Source organism: Palaemon carinicauda, chromosome 2 (assembly GCF_036898095.1).
Source record: "Palaemon carinicauda isolate YSFRI2023 chromosome 2, ASM3689809v2, whole genome shotgun sequence".
Taxonomy (NCBI): domain Eukaryota; kingdom Metazoa; phylum Arthropoda; class Malacostraca; order Decapoda; family Palaemonidae; genus Palaemon; species Palaemon carinicauda.
In genome coordinates, this window is record NC_090726.1 from 31,454,907 (window position 1) to 31,479,617 (window position 24,711).

General features: G+C 43.1%; 1 protein-coding gene across 1 annotated transcript in view; it reads left to right on the top strand.

Moving 5' to 3' along the window:
• LOC137623471 (kelch domain-containing protein 3) overlaps nt 1-24,711 on the top strand; it is a 69,978-nt gene that overhangs the window by 33,627 nt on the left and 11,640 nt on the right. Inside the window, exons 3-8 of the mRNA XM_068354307.1 lie at nt 1,637-1,795; nt 1,993-2,180; nt 2,502-2,718; nt 4,260-4,346; nt 11,129-11,237; nt 11,900-12,003. Of these exons, the coding sequence (XP_068210408.1) occupies nt 1,637-1,795; nt 1,993-2,180; nt 2,502-2,718; nt 4,260-4,346; nt 11,129-11,237; nt 11,900-12,003 (864 nt within the window). The remainder of the gene's footprint in view (nt 1-1,636; nt 1,796-1,992; nt 2,181-2,501; nt 2,719-4,259; nt 4,347-11,128; nt 11,238-11,899; nt 12,004-24,711) is intronic.

Consider the following 24,711-nt stretch of genomic DNA (forward strand, 5'->3'; position numbering starts at 1 on the left):
TACTATCTAAGAAGGTCAAAACCATTACGAGGACAATCAGAAGCCTTATGGTGTGCTATCAAGAAGCCTTCTCTACCAATGTCTAAGAACTCAGTTTCTTACTACATCAGGCTTCTGATTAGAGAAGCAAATTCTCATCTGAAGGAAGAAGACCTTGCTTTGCTGAAGGTAAGGACACATGAAGTGAGAGCTGTGGCTACTTCAGTGGCCTTCAAACAGAACCGTTCTCTGCAGAGTGTTATGGATGCAACCTATTGGAGAAACAAGTCAGTGTTCGCATCATTCTATCTCAAAGATGTCCAGTCTCTTTACGAGTACTGCTACACCCTGGGTCCATTCGTAGCAACGAATGCAGTAGTAGGCGAGGGCTCAGCCACTACATTCCCATAATCCCATAACTTTTTAACCTTTCTCTTGAATACTTTTTATGGGTTGTACGGTCGGCTAAGAAGCCTTCCACATCCTTGTTGATTTGGCGGGTGGTCAATTCTTTCTTGAGAAGCGCCAAGGTTAAAGGTTGTGATGAGGTCCTTTAGTATGGGTTGCAGCCCTGTATACTTTAGCACCTTTGAGTTGATTCAGCCTCCCAAGAGGAACGCTGCGCTCAGTAAGGAAGACGATCTTATTAAAGGCAGAGTAACGGTTCAAGTCGACTTCCTTACCAGGTACTTATTATTTCATTGTTATTGTGGATAACTGATTATATGAAATATGGGATACTTAGCTATCCTTTAATCTTGTACACTGGTTTTCACCCACCCCCCTGGGTGTGAATCAGCTACATGATTATCGGGTAAGTTTAATATTGAAAAATGTTATTTTTATTAATAAAATAAATTTTTGAATATACTTACCCGATAATCATGATTTAATCGACCCTTCCTTCCTCCCCATAGAGAACCAGTGGACCGAGGAATAATTGAGGAGGTGTCAACAAGAAGTACTTGAGTACCTGGCCACAGGTGGCGCTGGTAAATACACCCCCTTCTAGTATTGTGATAGCTGGCGTATCCCTCCATAGAATTCTGTCGGGCAACGGAGTTGACAGCTACATGATTATCGGGTAAGTATATTCAAAAATTTATTTTATTAATAAAAATAACATTTTTCTAATAATTCTGTAGATTGCCAGGCACTAAATAAATTATTTTAAGTGATGTTTGCATCTTCTTAATACATGCTATACTGTAGTAAATTTTCTCATCTTAAGCTACTTGTAGTTCTGTGGTACAGTGCATTAATAGAGATCCTGCTACTTGTAGTTCCGTGGTACTGTACATTAATAGAGATATCCTTGCAATATATTCTAACTTCAACTTTAACATCAGGGGAACATGACCAAAAGCCTGCATAGCCGTTTTCAGGGTCAGAGCCGTATTTACACTCTACTGGATGTTGGGCATTGTACAAGACTGAAATAAAAAAGTATTGATAAGACAATTAATTGGTTGATGAGTTAAACAAATATAAGTAATTAAAGTAAAAAAAGGTATTAGAAATAGAATGAATTTTTAAGGTAATGTGTTTATTCCTAGTCGTAAACCTTATAGTTATTTTACAGCGTGGATTGTTTGGTTACAGTTAGAACGTTTTTCAAAAGTAATGCAAGATACTGTATCTTTTAATTCCTTGGCAGTGACATATCGATGGAAACCTTTGAACATCAGACAGAATATGTCATATGTACCCTTCCAAAGGTATGGACATACTGCAGTAGCATTTGGCACCAAAGTCTATATTTGGGGTGGACGTAATGACGATACTGCTTGCAACACACTATACTGCTTTGACACAGGTAAGATGTTTTTGTACCATGTCTTGTAAATCCAAACCCCCCTTAAAAGGATAGTGCCATCAGCACACCTCTTGTGGTGCGTTGTAGGCATTATTCAACGGTGTTTGCAGAGGTCCTTTGATTATACTGTACTGTAAATCTGTTCTTACCTTAATGTAAAATCTTAATGTAAAGTATGTAAATCACTTTATTTTCAGTGGAGCACTTATGGTCTGTTCCTGAAGTTTATGGCCCAACTCCTGAAGCCAGAGATGGGCACTCTGCCTGTATAATTAATGATCACATGTACATCTTCTCTGGTTACCTTGAATTGATGGAGTCCTACACACAAGATGTCCATGCTCTTAATCTAAGAACAATGACATGGTCCTTTATCAGTACTGCGGTGAGATGTTTGCTTTTTGTTATTTGAGGTTTTGTATATAGTCATTCATACCTAACAACCCCTTCAATTGAAGTCGTCAAATCTCTTGATCTTACTGCAGTTGCACTGAGCCTTGCATAATGTACTGTAGACTTCATACTAGTAGGGATTTTTCCTGCAAGTTAGAATTTTCTTTTAAGATCAATCTCTTATTACCCCATTCTTACTTTGGTTACTTTACTTCTTGATGGGTTGCTGTTATTTTATGCAATGTGTACAACTTTACACATTTATTTTTTATACATTTGTAAATTTAATAAGATATTCAAATCTTCTTTTTAGGGTCACCCACCAATATACAGAGATTTTCACACAGCAACTGGCATAGATGGAATCATGTATGTCTGGGGTGGGAGAGAAGTACCAAGTGGTCTATATGATTCTCCTGAAAATGAGACCTATGGAGCAGAATTGTATGCATTAGACACTGCAACAAATTGTTGGAATATCGTCCCGTGTTCAGGCTGTATTCCAATTGGCAGGAGATCACATTCAGCATGTAAGTAGCATGTGTTTTTTTTTAAATTCTACACAGATAAGATAATATTGCTGCTGAAGAAGCACTCCATTATAATATTGTATTAGTGACTTTAGTTGAGTCATTGCATTATTTCAATTAGTATACATTAATATAAACTTTTGGATGTTTGTCAAGTATCTACAGTATATTGAAATAATAGGTAAATTTTAACATTAACCAAATTGTCCATTATCAGTTTTCTATTTTATATCAAATTCTGTAGTGTAGATATAAAATGTATTTATTCTGTTTAGGTACATAGATAATACATGTAAAGGAAAGGCTGGAAAGTACCCCTACAAGACCTGTGTGCCCTAGATGCCTGTTCACTGCCACCTATTCCCAATGCCCCTAACTGGTTTATCAATGAAAAGCACCATGCTGGATTCACCTCAGCATTTTGGAGGGTCGGATGTTATTGGTCTTATATTTTTATGAACCTCCCCTGATGTTCATATTGCTTTGTCCCTTTGTCCCCGAAGGTGACTTGATATCAGTGTTACTCCAAAAAACTTTAAATTTTCATCTGATGATTAAAGCCAACCAAATTCAGTTTTCTGCATCACTTGCTGCACAAGGGATAGGTTTTTATTTTCTTACCCCAAATGGAACTCCTACTAGGAGTATCCTAGAAATATTTTGGAAACCATAAATGTTTTGTTATACAAGTGTTCACCTAAGTAACATACCCCTCTCCTTGTCTGGCTTCTTTAATACTGTATAGGTAGCCAAGAAATGAATCACAAAGTTCAACTATGTGTTTCCAAGGCCCTCCTTATCAACCATTTGATAGTGGTTTTCTTCCGACAAAACATACATACCTGTGTCCTTTAATTAGGGAGATTGAATCAGTAGAACTTCAAAAGTTCAAAGTTGGAGCAAATGTTTTTATGTTGCCCAGGCTGACATGAGTCTTTTTATAGTTTATATGACATATCTGGTTTTGACGTTGTTAATAGTTTATATAGGACATATCTGTTTTGACGCTGTTACTGTTTTTATAATGATATATTGTTAATTTTTTTTTATTTCCTTATTTCCTTTCCTCACTGGACTATTTTTCCCTGTTGGAGCCCTTGGGCTTATAGCATCTTGCTCTTCCAACTAGGGTTGTAGCTTGGCTAGTAATAATAATAATAATAATAATAATAATAATAATTGATTCAATGTGTGCTGGAGACAGTCATTAAAATTTGGTTAACGAGGGGTTAACCAGCTGATGAAGGGTGGGACCGAGACATAAGTAGATGACAAGATAAGGTGAAGGATGATATGGAGAGAGGAGGTTTTGGTGGGAGAGGATGCATGTAATAGATGGCATTGGAGAGGGCACATCAGGCAACCAACCCCTTAACGTAGGAATAATGGTGGAAAAAAAAGAATTACTGTAGACAGAGTCTTAAAATAATCTATTCATAGACCACATACAGTAATCTGTTTTCTCTGAAGTTCCTGAAATTTATAATTGTTTGCAACTGTCTCTTCTTTTTTAAGAGAGTTTTTTGTTTCAATCTTTCCAGTTGTTTATAGAGGTAGAATTTACTGCTTTGGAGGTTTCAACAGTAGAGAAAGACAACACTTCAATGATCTCCATTGTTATGATCCAGGTAAGCAACTATTATTAGAGATTAAATGCCTAATTAGATGTCCACATGATGATTGTTGCTGAAAGTGTCTTAATTTGTAAGATTTTCTAATAAGTGAATTATACTTGTAAAGATTCTTTATTTTGCTGCCAAGGTAAATAGTCTTGATTTAGTGATAAATGGGATTCACCTCTCAAATTATAGATTTATGTTATGGTTCAAAAAAGTAATTCCAGGTATTAGTCTGTCCTTATAGACAGAAATTAAAAAGTCTTGAAACTAGAGTTACATATTAATTCAGAAATTCATTTCTTATGATGTACAAAAGTAGCTGTAGTTTGCTCTTACATGAATATAAATCCTCATCCTGTAATAGGAGTATTATTTTAGCATAGCTAGAACTCGGCCGTAAAATTTTATAATGAGGTGTCGGTAATTACTGGCTGGTGGCAGGGAAATCACGCCCCTCATCAATAAAACGAGTATCCACTTTGACTCCAGCCACCAAGTCATACAGACATACACTCGGTGTAACCTTGTTTTTCTCTTTTCTCTTTTTCTCATTGCAGGCTGCATGTGTTTATTTCAAAAGGAGAAGCTTTGAGCAGTCATAGTCATGTTGTCTTGCCTAAGTGTCCCAGGAAGTAAGTGCGGAAACTATGAATAGGAGCCCCGTGGATCCTCATTTTTTTGTGCACCTCTTTCAAGGGGCACAAATGTTTGTAGTCATTCACTTGTAATATGTATAAGGAATGATCATCTGCACAGTGGGTGGAGTACGTCAAGAGGAAGAAAGAAATAAAAGGATGAAACGGGATCATTCGTTATGGGGGTCGTCCTCGAAGCCAAAGAAGTCTAAGGTTGCTCTTTATCTCTTACCCTGGTACTCGAGCCATAGCCACTTTCCCAAGAAGGGCATCTATTCCGTCCTTTGCTTCATAAATGAGCTTCAAAGTAATGTTTATGGCAAGGCTAAGAACATGACCATAATGGCTCTCTGGTTTTCCATAGGTTTGGAGGGCATACCATCCACTTTGGAAGGGTAACAGATCAGATTTGACCTGGAACAACTATACTCAGCTTCGAGCTTTTGCTCAGAGAGTTTATGCCTCAACTGAAAAGGAGTACAATTTAACCATAAAAGAAACACTTTCTGGTACAACTCAGGAACATAAATGGTGGTCTACCCTTAAATCTGCACTCTTTGGTGTAGATGCAACAGTTCCTCCTTTACTTAAACCAGATGGCTCAGTCACTCACTGTCCAAAGGAAAAGGCAACCCTTTTGGCTGATGTTTTTGACAGTAAACAGAGTAATGAAAAACTTGAACTTCCTCATTCCTGTTTTCCTGAGGCTAAACTAACTAGTTTAGCTTTTCGATCTCGTGAGATTAAAGCTCTGTTGATGGACCTTGATGCTTATGGAGGTGTAGACCCAAATGGTATTTTTCCTTTGTTTTTTATAAAGACAGCAGATTTCTTAGCTCCAAAGTTATCTGTTATTTTGCGCAAGTTAGCAAGAAGAGGAGCTTTTAGCACTAGTTGGAGAATTGGTAATGTTACTCCTCTATGTAAATGTGTTTGTGGTAGCTCAAGTCCCACTGATTACCGCCCAATTTCCATAACTCCCATATTATCTAAAGTTTTTGAACGTCTTCTGGCAAAACGTCTTAATAGGTTTGCTGAAGGTAATCATCTACTCCCTAGTTTGCAATTTGGTTTTCGTAAAGGCCTTGGAGCATGTGATGCCCTTCTTACAATCTCCAATGCTGTACAGAAATCCCTTGATTGTGGTCGGGAAGTTCGTATGATTGGCCTTGATTTTAGTGCTGCCTTTGACCGTGTTAATCATGAGGCCCTTGTTTTCAAACTTAAACAGTTGGGAGTGGGTGGGTCGTTTCTTAGCATTATTACTGATTTTTTAAGTAATAGATCTCAAAGAGTTGTTGTTGATGGGCACCATAGTGATTATAGGAATGTGATATCCGGTGTTCCACAGGGTAGTGTTCTTGGCCCATTACTTTTCATACTATATACACATGACATGTGGTTTGGCCTAGAAAACAAGCTTGTTGCATATGCAGATGATGCTACTCTCTTTGCATCAATTCCATCCCCTGAATGTAGATCTAGGGTTGGTGAATCCCTTAATAGAGATTTAGCTAGAATTAGTGCATGGTGCAAATTATGGGGTATGAAGTTGAATCCTAACAAAACTCAAAGTATGATTGTAAGCAGGTCAAGGACGGTGGTTCCTCAACATCCGGATCTCAGTATTGATAATGTTTCTTTAGATATGTATGACTCTTTCAAAATTTTAGGTGTGATTCTCGACAGTAAATTTACTTTTGAGAAACATATAAGGTCTGTGTCTTCTTCAATTTCACAAAAAATAGGCTTATTGAGAAAGTCTTTCAAGATTTTCAGTGATCAATCTATTCTGAAGAAGTGTTTTAATTCTTTCATTCTACCTTGTTTTGAGTATTGTTCTCCTGTCTGGTCTTCAGCTGCTGATTCTCATCTTAATTTGTTGTACAGAAACTTACGGTCTATTAAATTTCTTATTCCTGATCTAGATATTAATCTCTGGCACCGTCGTTCAATTAGTTCATTATGTATGTTGCATAAGATTTTTCACAACTCTGACCATCCTTTAAATTCAGATCTCCCTGGACAATTCTATCCTGTTCGTAATACTAGGCAGGCAGTTAATTCTAATAGCCAGGCCTTCTCCATCACGAGGCTCAATACTACGCAGTACTCTAGAAGTTTTATTCCAGCTGTGACCAAGTTGTGGAATGATCTTCCTAATCGGGTGGTTGAATCAGTAGAACTTCAAAAGTTCAAAGTTGGAGCAAATGCTTTTTTGTTGACCAGGCGGACATAGTCTTTTTATAGTTTATTTGACATATTTGTATTTGATGTTTTTGATAGTTTATTATATGACATGTCTGTTTTGACGTTGTTTCTTATTTTAGAATGATTTATTGTTAATTTGTTCTCTTCATTTATTTATTTCCTTATTTCCTTTCCTCACTGGGCTATTTTTCCCTGTTGGAGCCCCTGGGCTTATAGCATCTTGCTTTTCCAACTAGGGTTGTAGCTTGGATAGTAATAATAATAATAATAATAAGAGATTTCTGCAAGCCTTAGCCACATAAAGGATAACTTACTTGCAGAGGAAGGGAGAAATACAGACCCCTCCAAACAGACTTCGATTACAAACTATGCAGTCAATCTCTGATCCTAATTGTCTGTAGCTCAGGAGTCCCACATACAGTAATGGAAAACCCGACAACGAATTGAAGCAAGGAGAGGAAATGCCCTCATTCTCCCTTTTCTACCAGCCTGATATATTCAACTTTGCCCTCTGATGTAGAATCTCCAAATAGCTGCTTGACCTGCAGAACTGAAAAGTTGACAGCACCTAGTAAGGGTACCTACTTTTTCTGAGAAAAGGCATACCCTTGTTTCATGTGATTCATAGTCTTTTGGGACTTCCTGATGAAGAGTACAAGATAGATCTTCAGAGGCCTCTTTGCTCACCTTTTCCAGTTAGCACAAACTCTTTGGATAGAACGTGCTCATCTGTTTGCGTACACCCATCACTTCACCTATTAATCCCCATTCATTACTTATCCAACACACTCCTGATCGTGATCACTATGTTTGCACACCCTCCTCGCGCTCACCCCTTCACGTGCTTTCACCAGTTGGGACAAGCTCGCCTGTTCTTACGCTTACATCCCGCTCACCACTTTGCACCTTTACTAATCAGTGCAGGCTTTCTTGCTAGAGTGCACTCATCTCACTCACCACTTTGTGTGCAGTCTCCAATTACTGTGTTATCTCTTGCTAGAGCGCGCACCTTCTCCAGTTATTGTGCGTTTATTGCGCTCATCTGTTCAGGCGCACTCATTGCTCTCACTGTTCGCTCATATTCATCAAGCTCACCTGTAAGTGCACCCTCACTTATCTACTACTGTAGTAAGCACTCTTTACTTACGTCCCCTCCCCATTTCATGCATGACCTCCTGTACGCATTTGCTGTCCTGTGGGGATGGACTCTTCAGTTTGTGAACACTTCCCCTGTTTGCGCATGCTCTAATGTACGTGCACCATCATCAACAGATAGGACCCCACCGATTCAGGCGCTTGCTCTTCTGCTGATACACGCTTTATGGATTGTAAGCTGTGAGCGCTTGAATGCTCATGAACCATCTTCAACTGAGAATCACTCACATGTTCAAACACACTCCTCTAGTCACCGGAATGCATTGTGGTCACCTGTTTGCAAGTACTCGGCTTCCCCTGCGCCTTCATTAATAGGTGAACTCAAGCTCTTCTTCTCGCACTCATTCACCAGTTAACGATTGCTCATCTGGCACTGGTTGTGCTACAAGATGTGAGAGTCCAGCTCCTGTTAGAGCCCATTCTCTATTTCGCCCTTGCTCATCTAGTTACATTAACTCATGACTAAGCTAGATCAACTGTTTGGAATCAATCTGTGTATGATACCCCACCTGATTGCTGCTTGCTTGCCGGGTTGCAAGAGCTCACGATTTTCAGAGGCAGAGAATTTGCACAAGAAGTCATTTCAAGTTAAATTGTTGTTGCAAGTACATGAAGAACGTTATTTGTATTATGAATCTCCTCGCATCACCTCCTCGCACTCGTATTCTTTGTATCCCAGGGAAATGTTGGTCCAAGGATTATCTTGATGTGAAGGTGCACATCCTTCAGTGGTACAAAGTCCCACCAGACGATTGGGCTGGATACAGGGAATCTGGAGCTCAGAGATCTAACCCCTCCAGAACAACCTGAAACCCTTTCCCCTCAATGGGAAGAAGAGTCAAGAGATATAGTACTATCAATCCTGCTCCTACAGAAGCATAAAACCCAGAGATAGAATCCACATCTGTCAAGGTCTTGGTTCTAATCAGGTAGTTTAGCGACTTGGACAAAGTGTCCAAGGATCTTATAAATGGCAGCATGACACTGATAGACCGGTGCTTTGCTGCCCCGAAAGACAGTAGGCAAATTTCACTGAATTTCATATTTATTAAGCCATTCTGAGGGATGGAGAGTGCTCTATTTCTCCTTTAAGGATGTGACTGACAATCCAGATGATTTGCTGCTTTGTTCTGTGCCTAGAACATATTCATAGTCTCTTTGTAAGTGCTGATAGGATTAAAAAGATGGTCTCCAGGAACACTATCAGATTTGGGCTTCAGGAAACCATCAAGTGAGCATATCCCTAAGCAGCAGAAAACCCCAAGGGAGTAGTACCAGTAAGAGATCACGAAGTCTGGGAATAAGTTCAACGTTAGCCTTTAGGAAGAACCTGTCAATAGTGCAAGTGCTAAAGGCCGGAGTTAGGGAGTGCCTGACAACCTCTACAGCCCCTCAATAACCCACTATCTGCGGGAGGATATCCCCAAGTCATTAAATACATTTTCATTGGGACCTGTGGCAGCTGCTCAGGAGGTTGTGTAGCGTACCTAGTTCCTTACAAGACAAAAAGTATATCTTCTAAAAGTAGCAGACACAATGTTAGTCCATGTTGAAAGGTAGTGTATGGCACTTTTTCTCTTTTCTTTCCCATCCCTTGGGAGAACAGTGGCGTGCCGTTATTTGATGCGGGTAAGCTTCCATACCTAACAACTATTCTACTGTATATGAGTAAGATATAGAAGTATCTCCTCCCATAATTGTACGATAGGGGTTATGTAGAATCAATTACTATACTTTCAATTGGCTATAGAGTGTGACATTATACCCTTCTGAAGATAGATGTTCTTCCTCAAACATGTTTCCATGGACAGAAACCCAGCTTAACCAAAGAGAATTTATTCTCCGGTGTTGGGAGGTGGCAGGGGTCAACACCTAGCACCTCTAATAGGTCTGCTTGTCTTGACATCCCAGGATTTTAAACCAGCCTGTATGGTTACAGAAGCTTCCTCTCACCTTAGGAGAAGTCTCCTATTAAAGGACAAAGGATTTTATTCGTGTAGAAACAAATCACAAATAGTTTAATCAATTTGTATTTTTCCTAACTATATACAGTAGATCTGAGTCCTTTAAGTTACGCTAACTGTCACACCACCCTGCAACCACTAGGTGAAGGTCAAAATGGCTATGCAGTGTGCTGTCGAGATGTGGGTTTCCCTGGTCCCTACAAGTAACTACTGACACCTCATTATAAATTTTAACAGCAGACTTCCAGCTATGTTAAAACCATACTCCTATTAAGGGACTCGTTAGTAAAAATACAAATTACTTTTTTAAAAATTATTTTTTAATGAAGAATTATCATCCCTTAAGATTTATGGGAAAATTTACTAAATTAATGGAAATGTTTTTAAAGGGTGTTTATAAATACTGTGAGGTGTTTACTTGTTTGTGATTATGCAAAGTAGATAAGCGAAAACAGATAAGCCGGGAAATACAGATATTCTTATGAGATTATTGTTAAGGAATATTAGGTTGTGCTATTTTTATACCATTTTTTGTATTATGTTATAGTGGTCACTGTCTCCCATCTTGAATGAAGTCAGCATTCAGTCTCCCATCTTCACTAAAGTCGGTATTCACAGCAATGAAAGTATTGATTATATGTATGCCTAAAACACCAAAGATATTGGCATTTTCCTTTTGATATTGGGAAGAATCATAGTTCTCATACATACCAGTTGGAAATATTTTTATGGTTTTGACTTTATATGTAGCATTTAGATAAACTTTGAATAAATTCAAGCAGATTTTTATGACATTTTCTATCTGAAAATTACTCTTTATTGACAGAGTCACGCCAATGGAGTGAAGTTAAACCCCTCGGTGAAGGTCCATGCCCAAGGAGAAGACAATCCTGTTGTGTTGTTGGCAGCAAAATGTTCTTGTTTGGAGGAACTAGGTAAGTGTTGTAGTAGTAATAGTTTTGGAAATGTTTCACCTATTTCTATAGATAGACAAAATCTGTTCCTAGTGTTTAATATTTTAATGTTTGATTATTTTCTCTGTAAAAGTCCTGAGAGTAGTGTTTACTCTGAAATGCTGTATGAAGAATAATGTACGTGATGTAGAGTAATTCCTATCATATAATATTGAATGTCTTGAAATTTTAAATTTTATTTATTTTGAAATATACATAACTTTTTATATTGAATAGCAATAAATTTTAAGTAATATAATTATTTTGATTACTATATATATATATATGTATATATATATATATATATATATATATATATATATATATATATATATATATATATATATATATACTGTATATATATATTTATATATATATATATATATATATATATATAGATAGATAGATAGATAGATATACATACATACATACATACATACATACATATATATATATATATATATATATATATATATATATATATATATATATATATATATATATATATATATATATATATAATATTGTGTATTTACATTCAAGATATATCATTGAAACTTTAGAATAAGAAATTTATTAGCTGAACTTTTATGTTCTTAGTATTTTATTTCATCATTGAGTAAAACTCTAGTTTCTGTTTCCAGTCCAAATGAAAATTATAATGAAGCAGAAGATCCAACTCTTGGCTTGGGAGACCACTCGGATAGAAGCCTAAAGGACCACAATGATTTACATGTCTTAGATTTTGGTAAGACTTTCCAATCCTTTTAATTGATTTTTCATAATTCTGATCATCCTTACATTCAGATCTTCCTGGACAGTTCCATCCTGTTCGTAATATCAGGCATGCAGTTAATTCTAATAGTCAGACCTTCACCATGAGGCTCAATACTGCACAGTATTCTAGAAGTTTTATTCCAGCTGTGACCAATATGTGGAATGATCTTCCTAATCGGGTAGCTGAATTGGTAGAACTTCAAAAGTTCAAGTTGCAGCAAAGGTTTTCATGTTGAAGAGGCTGACATAAGTCTTTTTATTGTTTATATATGACATATCTGTTTTGATGTTGTTACTGTTTTTGAAATTGTTCATTGTTAATTTTTTCTCATATTTATTTATTTCCTTATTTCCTTTCCTCACTGGGGTATATTTCCCTATTGGAGCCCTTGGGCTTATAGCATCTTGCTTTTCCAACCAGGGTTGTAGCTTAGCTAATAATAATAATAATAATAATAATAATAATAATGAAACATAGATTCTATATCAATTCTGTACCTAATCTACCATTTGTAATAGAGACTGAAAGATCAAAATGATTCAAATGGTTAACGTTTGGTACTTTTTTATGTATTAGATTTAGTTGCTGGATTGTTCTTTTTCTACCTTGAGCCCATCTCTCATTTATAGCCAACATTTATATTCTTCAAGTATCCCAGATACCATAGTCTTTTTTCCAATAGACCGAAAAAAAGTTGCACTGAATAGTAAATTACTCTAATGGCCAGATGTTTTTAGGCACAGTACTGCGTAAATACAGCTAATTTAAAATCTTGAGTGTCATTCTTAATTAAAAATTTACTTTTGAGAAATTGAAAAAAAAATTATACATTTAGAAGATATTTATAGATTTTTGGGGCTTATCCGTCTCGAGGAAAGACTGATAATTTTATTCTTCAATGAATTTGAACATAATAGTGTGTATTCTTCAGCAGCTGAGTCTTTATTTTGAATTGTTTAGAAAAATTTAAGGCTTATTAAAATCCTTATCCCAGATGTGAGTGCTAGTCTCTGGCTCATTGTGCATGCTGTTCATGATTTTTCATAATACTCTACTGACCGTCCTTTACATTCAGTTCTTTATATATGTAACTTTTAAAAATCTTTTATTTTCTTAGTAAACCTCAACTTGCACTGTACTCACGAAGTTTTGTTCTGGTGGTAACCAAATACAGTATCTTCCAAATCATCTTTCATCTTGCTGTCCATCTTCTAACCTTTACTTCATAGTGTAAACTGCAGAGTTTTACCACAGTTGTATTTAGGTGCTGAATAACCTCCCAGTCCCCTGTACTGGGCTTTATAGCCCAAATTCCTAATTATTCCTACACGAATACAAACCTTTATCCTTTAAGGTTAGGTTAGGTGGGTTTGTTAGGTTCTGTACCATTTTAAAAACCTCAAAAGTGTTGAATAATCAAGTTTTATAACCTGGGAAGGGGGATTAGGCGATTGATTTAAGCACAGCTGGAACTTGGCAGTGTCAGTACACTGAATAATCAATTTGACTCCCGCCACTGGCTTCTCTTCATATTTGAGGTTAGGACAATACTAAGGAAGCTACCCATCACATTCATGATAAGGGAGTGAGCAGAGTCTACACACTTTGCAGTAGTACAGAGCTGTGTTGCCAGATTAGCTGGCTGGTCACTGTTTCAAGCTGTGATACTGTGGCATCACTTTTTGGAATTGGGAATGGCCTAGCACTGAAAAGTTCTGAGGTCTGCAACATACAGACTAGACTTATTGGGCAACACTGGTGACCAAGTACAGCTGTCAAACAGTTTAAGAAAAGCAACACAATTTATGCTAACTTTCTATGGACAGTTCAGCTGTAAATCAATGACAGAGGCATGGGAAATAAAGTGGTCATTCAAAGTTGGCAGAAGCAATGCCAGTGCACTGAAACTCTGTTCCCTACCTCCTACTACTGAGGCCTTCTCAGAAAATATTGCTTGAACTCCGCTTCTGTTGGCAGTCTAGAAGATTGCTTTAGAACCCACACCACCAGCACTGGACCCAACAGCACATGGTTGGTCTTTGAAAGAAGGATCTACTACTCGGCCCAACCCCATTGGCTCCTCTTGATCTTCTTTAACTCATATGATGTTATTGTTAAAGCTAAGCCCCATGCAAAACTCAAAGATGCATCTGTAGCAGTGCCATCACTTCATGTACATTATTCTGTGTATGTCAGGCAAACACGAGTGCCAGAATGAACAAAATAAAGACATTGAGAATGCAGAAGACGATAATTGAATTATAAACAAAAATGACTTTCATAAATATACTGTAGTATTGATGAACTTTGAGTTATCATGAATGTCACTTCAACTGTCAAAATACATTTGTTCCGTAACCGAAATACAAACCACGCTATTTACAATGGGTTTACCTTTTAGCGCAGCTGAAATGGCGAGCCATTAGAATTTAACGAGGGTGTATTACCCCCGCGCTAGTTAGCGGGGGGGTAGGGGAATGGTAGCTAGCTACCCCTCCCCCCGCTCAGACACACAGATGAATGCTCACTTTCACTTTTGGCTCGGACTGTGACAGACGTCTCTGTCTTGGTCCTCTCTTGGCAGCCATTGTTTGTTTTGTCTTTACTTAATCGCTTACTTTTCATTTACTCAATATATATGTAAACATGTTTTCATGTTTGCATATATATTTGAGTATAGAAATCAGTAAGTTTCCTTTTCAGAGTTGTGTGTGTAGTGTACGATATCTACGTGGAGTCCTCGGCAGTTAGGCCACCACGGCGTAATTTTATGGGTGGCGATCGAGTTTGACTTATGTCTTTCTCTCTCTCTCTCTCATTGAGGTCGTTCACCCTTTTACTACATGTTACTACGCCCTTGTAGCTTCCTTTCCGTGTGGGGGGGTTGCTACGCCGTACGTTTGTCTCAATTAGATTATGAATCTAATTGTAGTTTTTTTTTTTTTTTTTTTTTTTTTTTTTTTTTTTTTTTTCACCGATCTAGTTCGTTTCAGTAATATGGCAACGGTGTGAGCTGTCTTGTTGAGGCCTGGGGATTCGGCTGTTGCTGCCTCCCCCCTTGTAGTTTCGTCAGGGGCGTGTCTCCTTCTACTGGAAGTACTCCCGTGACGACGGACAGCTCTCCAGTTCATTTTAGAACTCTCAGGAGGCTTGCCTCCTTGGGCGGGTAACTTTCCTTCCGAGGGAAGTTTTTTCCTGTCCAGGCTTGAGTTTTTCCCCTTTTGGGGGTTCTTCTCTTGCCTTTTTTTCGTGCGACTATGCTCTTGGTGCTGAGCGATCACACCTGCAGTTTCGCTCAAGGGGCTGGGCAACTGCAGGAGCTCCTCTTCGGAGGATTGCTCCTTTTAGGTCACTGGCTGACCAGTCTCTTCTACGAAGTGTTTCTCTTTCGTTCGCGAGAGAGTACACTCATAGAGACTCCTCTTCGGAGGATTCTTCTGTTGCTGTTGCTGTTGGCCTCCCTCGCCTTAAGGCCCACCGTCCGCCTCGTCGTAAGGGCCTCTCATCTCCCTATAAGGGTGCTAAGAGGCGCCTTTTTGAATCTCCGTTTGCAGCCTACAACTCCTTTTTCTTGATCTTCCGCCTTGGTGCAGATGGACAGCAGTCTGATCTCGTCTTCCGACGGGCAACGGTCTTCCCGACGGACAACGGTCTTCCGACGGACGTCAGTCTCCCGGCGGACAGACAACGGTCTTCCGACGGACATCAGTCTCCCGACGGACAACGATCCCTTTGGGGCAAAGGGTTGCCTCCCACGGGGGTTCTTCCCTTGCGTGTCAGGTTTCCCCTGCGCACCCTTCTGCTGTGTTCTCTCCTGCTCCTGCTCAGTGTTAGCGCACAGGCGCTCTCCTGCTCATCAGCGCTCTCCTGTTCGTCAGCGCTCTCATGATGATCATCCCTGCTGTTCCTGTTGGTTCCTGTTACGCGCCCTGTGCGCCCACGTTCGCCCTCGCGATCTAGAACTTCGGTTCAGGTCGGGGTCAAGGACTCTTCTTCTATGCGCAGGCTTCCACGCGTTGCCTTCTGCTCGTCAGCGATCATCAGCTCGCCAGCGATCACCTGTCTCTCGGCGATCTCCGGATCGCCCGCGTGTGTTACAGCCGGCACGCCAACGTTCTCCAACACTTCTGAAGGAACATGGTTCGCCAGCTACTAGCTCACCTGCGGATGCTGTTCGCCATCGCGCGATCGCCTACCTGCGGATGCTGCTCGCGATCGCCCGATCGCCCACCTGCGGATGCTGCTCGCCATCGCGCGACCGCCCACCTGCGGATGCTGCTCGCCATCGCGCGACCGCCCACCTGCGGATGCTGCTCGCCATCGCGCGACCGCCCACCTGCGGATGCTGCTCGCCATCGCGCGACCGCCCACCTGCGGATGCTGCTCGCCATCGCGCGACCGCCCACCTGCGGATGCTGCTCGCCATCGCGCGACCGCCCACCTGCCCACCTGCGGATGCTGCTCGCCATCGCGCGACCGCCCACCTGCCCACCTGCCCACCTGCGGATGCTGATCGCCATCGCGCGACCGCCCACCTGCGCATGCTGATCACCATCGCGCGATCGCCCCCCTGCGCATGCTGCTCGCGATCGCTCACCTTCGCATGCGGCTCGCCATCGCGCGATCGCTCACCTGCGCATGCTGCTCGCCATCGCGTCGGCATGCCACAACGCGCCATCGCCAACCTGCGCGTTAGCGCTCACCAGCTCACCACCGATCGCCTGTTGATCCATATCGCCTGCGGTCTTCCTCGCCCACGCGGCAGGGCGTTTCCTCGCCATCGCGCTAACGCTTGCGTTCGCCGCCTCGGACTCGCGCTCATTCACCTGCCCACCCTCGCGACCGCTCACCCTCGCGACCGCTCGCCCGCGCGACCGTTCGCCTGCGCGCCCGCGCGACCGTTCGCCTGCGCGCCCGCGCGACCGTTCGCCTGCGCGCCCGCGCGACCGTTCGCCTGCGCGCCCGCGCGACCGTTCGCCTGCGCGCCCGCGCGACCGTTCGCCTGCGCGCCCGCGCGACCGTTCGCCTGCGCGCCCGCGCGACCGTTCGCCTGCGCGCCCGCGCGCCTGCGCGACCGCTCACCTCCGCGCCCGCGTGACCGCTCGCCTGCGCGCCCGCGCAATCATTCGCCTGCGCGCCCACACGCCCACGTGCCTGCACGTCTACGCTCATTCGCGTCCGCGCCCATGCTCTCCAATGTTCGCCCGCGCGCGAACCAACAGTTTTCCATCGCGCGGACGGACGGTGTTCCGTCGCGCGAACCGACGGTGTTCCGTCGCACGCCGTCGCGTGAACCGACGGTGTTCCGTCGCACGCCGTCGCGTGAACCGACGGTGTTCCGTCGCACGCCGTCGCGTGAACCGACGGTGTTCCGTCGCTCGAACCTACAGTGTTTCTTCGCATAAACGTCGGCTTATTTCTTGCAGTATCCATTGCTCGTCTATGGGTTATCGCTCGCCGACCACCAGCTCTCGCCCTTCCTACCACGCTCGCCCTCCTTCTGCGCTCCTTCGCTCACCTTCGTTTGCGTTCCTGCGTTACCGCGCATGGGCGCTTTCACGTTCGCCCACGCGCAAATCTTTGAATTACCATCGCGCGAGCTCCAGGGCGATTGCGACCACGATTCCCATTGGGGTTTTCGCAGCGTGGCCAGCCTGGCGAGTTCTTCTGGAGCGTATTTCCAGAACACGGCCTCACCCCGTAAACGCAGAGCATGGCACTTGCAAGAATAGGAGAAACTTCAGGGAGATCTGAGCAACACTCCTCTTTCCAGAACCTGGGTTAGCCCTTCCCCGTCATTCCCTGGAAGGATTTTTGGCGGGGGGGCTTTCCGTTCGAGATTTCTCCATCGGACAAGGGGTGACTGCTTACCCCTTCCTCTGGGGGCTTACCAGGTCCTTTCCCTCCTCGGTTACGGCCCGAGGTTTGGTTCAAGGAAGCTACAGGAAGATCATGGGTACTTTCCTCCTCTCGAGCTCAGGCACCTTGGCCTTTTGTCGTTAAGTATCTAACTTGCGGACAAGCTCGATGTTGTACCATCTGGACGCGCTGACTGAGGGCTTCCTTCAGGTGTCTCATCTGTGGAGGTCGACGACCTCAGACACCCTTCCATCCTTGAGAAGAGTTTGTTTGTGCCCAAGGACAGAGACTTAGACAGCTGCTGTGCGGAGGAAATCGACTTCCGTTTTCACTCCTCCAAGGCGCTTTCTTCCAGACTCTGCAGGGCTCCAGCGCCCTTTTCTTTCAACCACGTCGGCCTAAGTTATCGGCTACGACAACTGGGACAAGGTGTCCAATTGCAGTTTCCTCCTGTCAGGAACAGATGGCACGGGAGGCTTCCCGGGGGGGCATAGTCCTAAAAGGAGCGGCAGAGTTCACGAACTCTAGGATTGCAGGTTTTTCGCTGGGAGGATGCTTAAGGTTACTCATCCGAATGACAGCTTCCTGATGCCCATTCCCGCACAATCTCTGTGATCAGCCAAGGATATCGCGCTTGCCGTCTCTGTCAGCGAATTCAGTGTCTCTGAACCTCTATGCCATAGCGTCAGCAAGAGTTGCCCGGTTGGGCAGAATGATCCATACCTTAGGTGAAGGTCTTCCATAGGATTATCGACGGCTTCACCCCCGGCCTCTTCAGTCGATCCTTTCTTGTAAGGAAGGATCTGAGAGGGGAGTTCCGTAGTCGACCTCTCAGCCCTGATCAAGTTTGTCGAACAAACTTCGGCCAGCGTAGAACAGCAGAATCGATCAGACTGGTAACGAGGCGACAGGACTCCTTAAACCCTGGGTCGGAAGGACGGGTACTTTCAGTTTCCATTCCATCCATCTTCCAGGGAGCTCGTCGAATTCAGCCTAGACTGCAAGTATTCCTGCTTATGATGCAGTGTGGCTATCCCGCCGTGGCATAGCAGGTTTTTTTCCCCAGAGAACTCTCCCTGCCTTCCTCATGGCCGCTCAGGCTTCTCGTCCGTCCAGCGAGGTTAAGCAACGTCGGTTCTGGTCGGTACTTGGATGGGTGACCACCTGGGGACGCCAGATTCTGTTACCACATCCTCCGAGCCTTCCTTTCAGTTGACTGTGGCAAGACTGAGGAGAGTCGCAGTACCTATTCTCAGTCAAGCAGAGCTTTCAGCCCTACCTTGGAACGTCTCCTAGTTCTCCTTTCCTCATTGACCCGTCTATAGTCCGAACGGTCGCCTCAGGATAAGTTCCATGTGGGGCGGTCCAAGTTCCGGTGGCTTCAGGCAACGTTTAACCGGACTTCCTGGCCCCTATGGGACCAGCGGAACTATTAGACCTGCAATGGGTGTTGACCTATGGAGCCTCTTGATGGTAGTGGATATTCTCGTCCTTTCCCCACATTCTTGATGCTGTTCTCGGACTCGTCAAAGGAAAGGGGGGGGGGGGGGGGCATGTTCCGGTCCAGGCCTATGGTCAAGACCTGAAGGATACCTCTCCATCATTCAGGCAGGCTTAGGGGCCTTAGTCTGGCCCCTCTACAGATCCTACAGCTCCTGCCGAGTCGCCCCGTGCGCGTCGACTTCATGATTCTGTCGTATTCTAACCAGCAGGGGACGCATTTTCACACCTTCACATCTTGCAGTAGAGATACCGGGATGATTGAGATTCTCTCAATACCACCATCGGCTCTCTCATTCCAGCCAGGGGAATGTTCTCTCCAACTATCCGAGCAGAGCCTCGTAGAGAGAGTGTACCTGGGGGTCTTTGACCTTGGGTAACCAGCAAGTCCTGGTCTGGGGGACCTGATCGCGACAGCTTGGAACCTCAAGCTTCCGCTGTTCTTCCCCCCAGTCTCAGACCCCGAGACTCTGGCAAGATGCATTCCGGTGATGGTGGGACAACTTCGACGCCTGCGTCTTCCCTCCTTTTTGTCTGTGGACAATGGGTCTCAACAAGACCAGGTTGTCTGTCGACCTTTCAATGGGAGAGCTCCACTGGGACTATGCGCAGAACGGTTTCTGGACCCTCTGCTTCCCCTGACGGAACTCCCGGGAGAGCATCTCCCACGGCGCAGATTACTCAAACAACCACACTGCGACATCTCTCCGGAACCGGGGCGTCGCTTCGGCTTCATGCCTGGAGACACTACGCCTCCTCCTCAAGAAGAGACAACCAGCTACAATCGCGGTACGGAGGTCGCGTCATCTGCGATAGTCATCCGCAGGGGTCTTCCAGGCAAAGCGAAGAGTCTAAGGTGGTTGGTGCCGTGGGAGATATACCTCTTCCCTTGAGGCCTCTTCTCCAGCAATAACGGTCTTATTGCCTTTCGGCGGGAGGAAATTCCTTTCCGCTCTCGGCAATGAAGCCTGTCGCTCAGCCTTTCCCTGACATTCAGGCTTAAAGGAATAACTTTTTCCTGCCCGCTGGATCTTTCCTCCCTCATGCGAAGCTACGATCGTCCCTGCCCTAGTCGGAGGAAGACCTCCAACTTGGAGCATGGCTCGGACTTTTAGTCCTTTAAGAGATCTTCTCAAGACCCTTTACGACAGGCCTCGGATTGTATTCCGCCTTGGGTCTCCTGCTCACTCTGGCCACGGCCAGTGTGTAAGCAATCTTCTTGGTCTCGTACGACTCCCCCTTTCTAAGGAAGAGGGGAAGGCAACATTCAGGTTCGCTCCTGAGTTGTTGGCTAGACTCAGAATCTGGCGGTCCCGGCCCTTCGGTCCAATTCCTTCAAGATTTCGAGTCTCCATTCTGTATCTGATGTCCCAAGACCTTCTCTTTCTTGCCAGTAAAGAAATCGAGAGGTTAGCTTTGGGAACAGCTGCAGTTTGTCCTCAGTTGCAGCCGATTTGGGAGCACAAGGAGGACACGGGGGAGAGTCACCAGTATACCTCTTCAGCCCGGACTCGAGGACATTCATCTCGACCTGTCTCCAAACCCTCCCCCGTCACGTCGCCCTACAGCACGATGTTGGATACATCGCAACGTCCCTCGCCTTCGAGTAATACTACTCTGTGACGCAGGTGCTACAAGCTGGAGTCTGGAAGCGTCTAATGACCTTCGCAGCCCGCTTCCTGCAGGGCGTGACCCACAGGAGTCTCGATACGTTTTCTATCGCTCTGTGGTGGCTACACAACAGCTGGTCTAACCTCAGGCTCCTTTTTGGACAGGTAGCAGAAGGTTGAGGGCATTGTTATCAGGTTTTAGTCTGTATGAACGAAAGAAGTATGTCTGGCCCTTATTTTTTTCTTCATCATCCCCTCTACGGGGAGGCAGCATCCTGGTCTCTGCATAGCTGACCTCGAACCTCTGCAGGTAAACCATGCTTCCTTGTGTTCCGAGTATTGATTCAATACTGTCGCGTCCCCCATACCCTGACGAGGTGGTATTGGGAACGTCCTAACCCAGAGTTCCTTCTGGAACTCCAGGTCAACTGCCTAGGACAGGTCACACTTCTTCCTTCACACACAAGCTTATGTAGGCCACACGGTTCCTTGCGGAGCAAGGAGCTTGTGAGGTGCAGGGACTCCTTTTCTCGAGTGCGACTCACTCGGATTCTGAGTCCCCGGGTAAAGCCAAAGCCAGTATGGCTGGGGACTTTCCACCCTACCTAATGGGTTAGTCACCCATTGTAAATAGCGTGGTTTGTATTTCGGTTACGGAACAAATGACAAATTGGAAGATAATTTGTATTTTTCCTAACCATACAAACCTTAGCTATTTACACATATTTGCCCGCCAGCCCTGTCCCCCAAGACAAGTCCTACCTCTAAGTGAAAGTGAGCATTCATCTGTGTGTGAGGGGGGGGGGATGGGTAGCTAGCTACCACTCCCTTACCCCCCCGCTGACTAGCGCGGGGGTAATACACCCTCGTTAAATTCTAATGGCTTGCCATTTCAGCTGCGCTAAAAGGTAAACCCATTGTAAATAGCTAAGGTTTGTATGGTTAGGAAAAATACAAATTATCTTCGAATTTGTCATTTTAACTATACAAATGATGTTAAAAAATTGCACATAGATACAGCATAAGTAAACTTGCACTCTTTTGAACCTGAAAATAGACATGAGTAATACTATATATGCAGTTATACAGATATGTCTCTTCTAATACCTGGTTAATTGACTACTCTGGTCCAGGTAACATCTAGTAGTGGTCAAACTAGTCGTATTTGACTTTGTCATGGTTTCTATACATAGAAAATATTGTATACCCCTTTAGGGTAATAATTTCAATAATAATCACCTCACACTTTTTAAGCATTAGAATAAAAATATAAATATTTTGCCGCCATCTTGAACTTTTAGGGCATAGTCCTAGTTATATCAACAAAATAAACCTTTGTATAGCACTCCTTGCACCTGAAAGCACACAAAAAGACATTATTTAGCATTCTATCATAATTACTTACGAAGATAGAGCATTTCACAGATTTTTCAGATTTCACACCAGCCATTTTGGATTTTCTCATTATTCTCAATTTCCCCAAGGGTGACATTTTTACACCCACTCAGATATTGTTATATATAGTACATGCTCTAGATGAATAATCAGCATTGAAAAAACTTTTATCAAACAAAAAGGGGTCATATGCCTCTGCTGCTGGACTACAATTGCACGCCGCAACACGAACTATTCCGTATTGGCCATGCACTATCAAACTTGATCACTATTGATCACATACCATCTCACCTCGCAATTGGGCACTCACCATCTCACCCGCTTGCAATCGGTCACACACCATATCACCTGCTTGCAATTGGTCGCACACCATTTTGCCTGCTTACTAGAGCGTGCTCCAATGGGAGAAGCTCTCTGTTAGCTCTCTCATCTTTATTTTTGGTCTTAAAGCAGGAGATGTGCCTATCTGTATACACTCCTTCATCTAACTTAGAGCAGTAATATACTTGTGCACTCCTATCTGTTAGCACACAAGCTCGGTTACCATTTGGCATGAGAGCTTCTGATTGCAAGTACAGTGGAACCTCTACATACGATCTTAATTCATTCCGGGACCTAGATCGTATGTTAAAAGATCGTATGTTGGAATGAATATTCCCATAAGAATACACTGTAATTTGTATAATTTGTTCTACAGCACAAAAACCTATGATAACTCCTTAATAAATTACTACACATAATTACACATAGCAATAATACAATTGCATTATATAATAGAGATGTAAAAAAGAATATTTATAAAGAAATAATAAATAAAAAAGGGGTTTCTACTGTCACTTTACCTTAGAGACAGGCCAACGAAGGTGTAGGCTTTGCTACGCAGGAGGAAACGGACGGTCGGTGAAGTGGTAGAGATGGTGACTGCAATAACGTACCATAACTTACTCAATCTTACACTACGTGAACTTTAACCTAACTTAGCTTATTCATTTTTATTAAATTTTTATATTTTATATTTTTTTTACATTTTCTTTTTTTCTTTTTGATTTTTAATTTTCATCACTTTCACTCCCTTCAATCTTAGTTTTCTTTACTTCACTTTCTTTCTCTTGATCATGATCACTAGACCACTTCGTAGATTTTTTAAAGAAACTATCGAGAGAAAGTTGCTTGGTACGGCTTTTCAGAATTTTTCTGAAATGGGTTGAGCAGATCACTCACACGCACACCGCACTCATGTTTTTCTACAATTTCTTACTTCAATTCTAATGAAAGCATTGCCTTCTTCCTTTTCTCACCACTACTAATACCTATACCGAAACTAAGCTTCTTAGGACCCATGATTATATGGAAAATAAAAAACGAAACTTGAAAAAAGGAAGATAAGCACTGTTAATAACGGACTGAACAGGGTACAACCAAACGATGCACACGAGAACAGAGAACTGATTCATGCGACGCTCACTGGCGTCCCTCCGACGTGCTGCCGTCTACCGGCGTAAACAAGAAACTACGACCAACATTTCGAGAAAATTCTACGAGGATGGTCTACGTGGGATGTTGAAGTATGATGTCGGGTGTCGAGACGAGAATTGGATCGAATTTTGTTTACGTCGGATGTTGGAACAATTGTATGCAAAGGCAATAGTAAGCAGAGGTTCCACTCTACTTCCCCAGTTGGCCCACGCTCATCAGTTTTTTATGTCACACTTCCTTGCTCTTAAGTGCTCAATACTAAGGCACCTAATCTCTTGATCGGGCACCCTCTACTGTTCCCATTCTCCCTAGAGTTCACTTATGCCTTCTAGTAAGGCAAAAAACTTAGTAATTCCTGGTTTTCCAGTGAATTTCATGAGGCAAGAGAATACTTATCGAGACGATTCTTCCTTCCTCGGAAGATATGTACAAGTGCTACCACACAGGTTGCCTGTCCCCTCTCACGGACATTAACATTTCATGCAGTTTCCTCTAGGTTTTGGGCGAGTGAGGGAAGAGACGCGCAGCAAAGTTGTTCCTTTGGGAACAGACATAGGTACACATTGTTTGTCAACTGTCTTCGATCTTGTACCAAAGGAGCTGCCCTCAACCGTATCATAATTCCACCAGCATTTTTGAGGCAGAAGCATTACATCACAATATTACATAATGCAGGACTCAAATCCAGCTTCCCTGCCTCTGGACCAAGCTGTTGCTACCCTGACCCTGTCTATGTCACCTGAAAGGCTTACAGTCCAACACACTACAGTACATTTATGGCTTCGTAAACCATAGCGATGTCGACCCTTCAAGCTGCATCATGTTCAGACCACTGGTC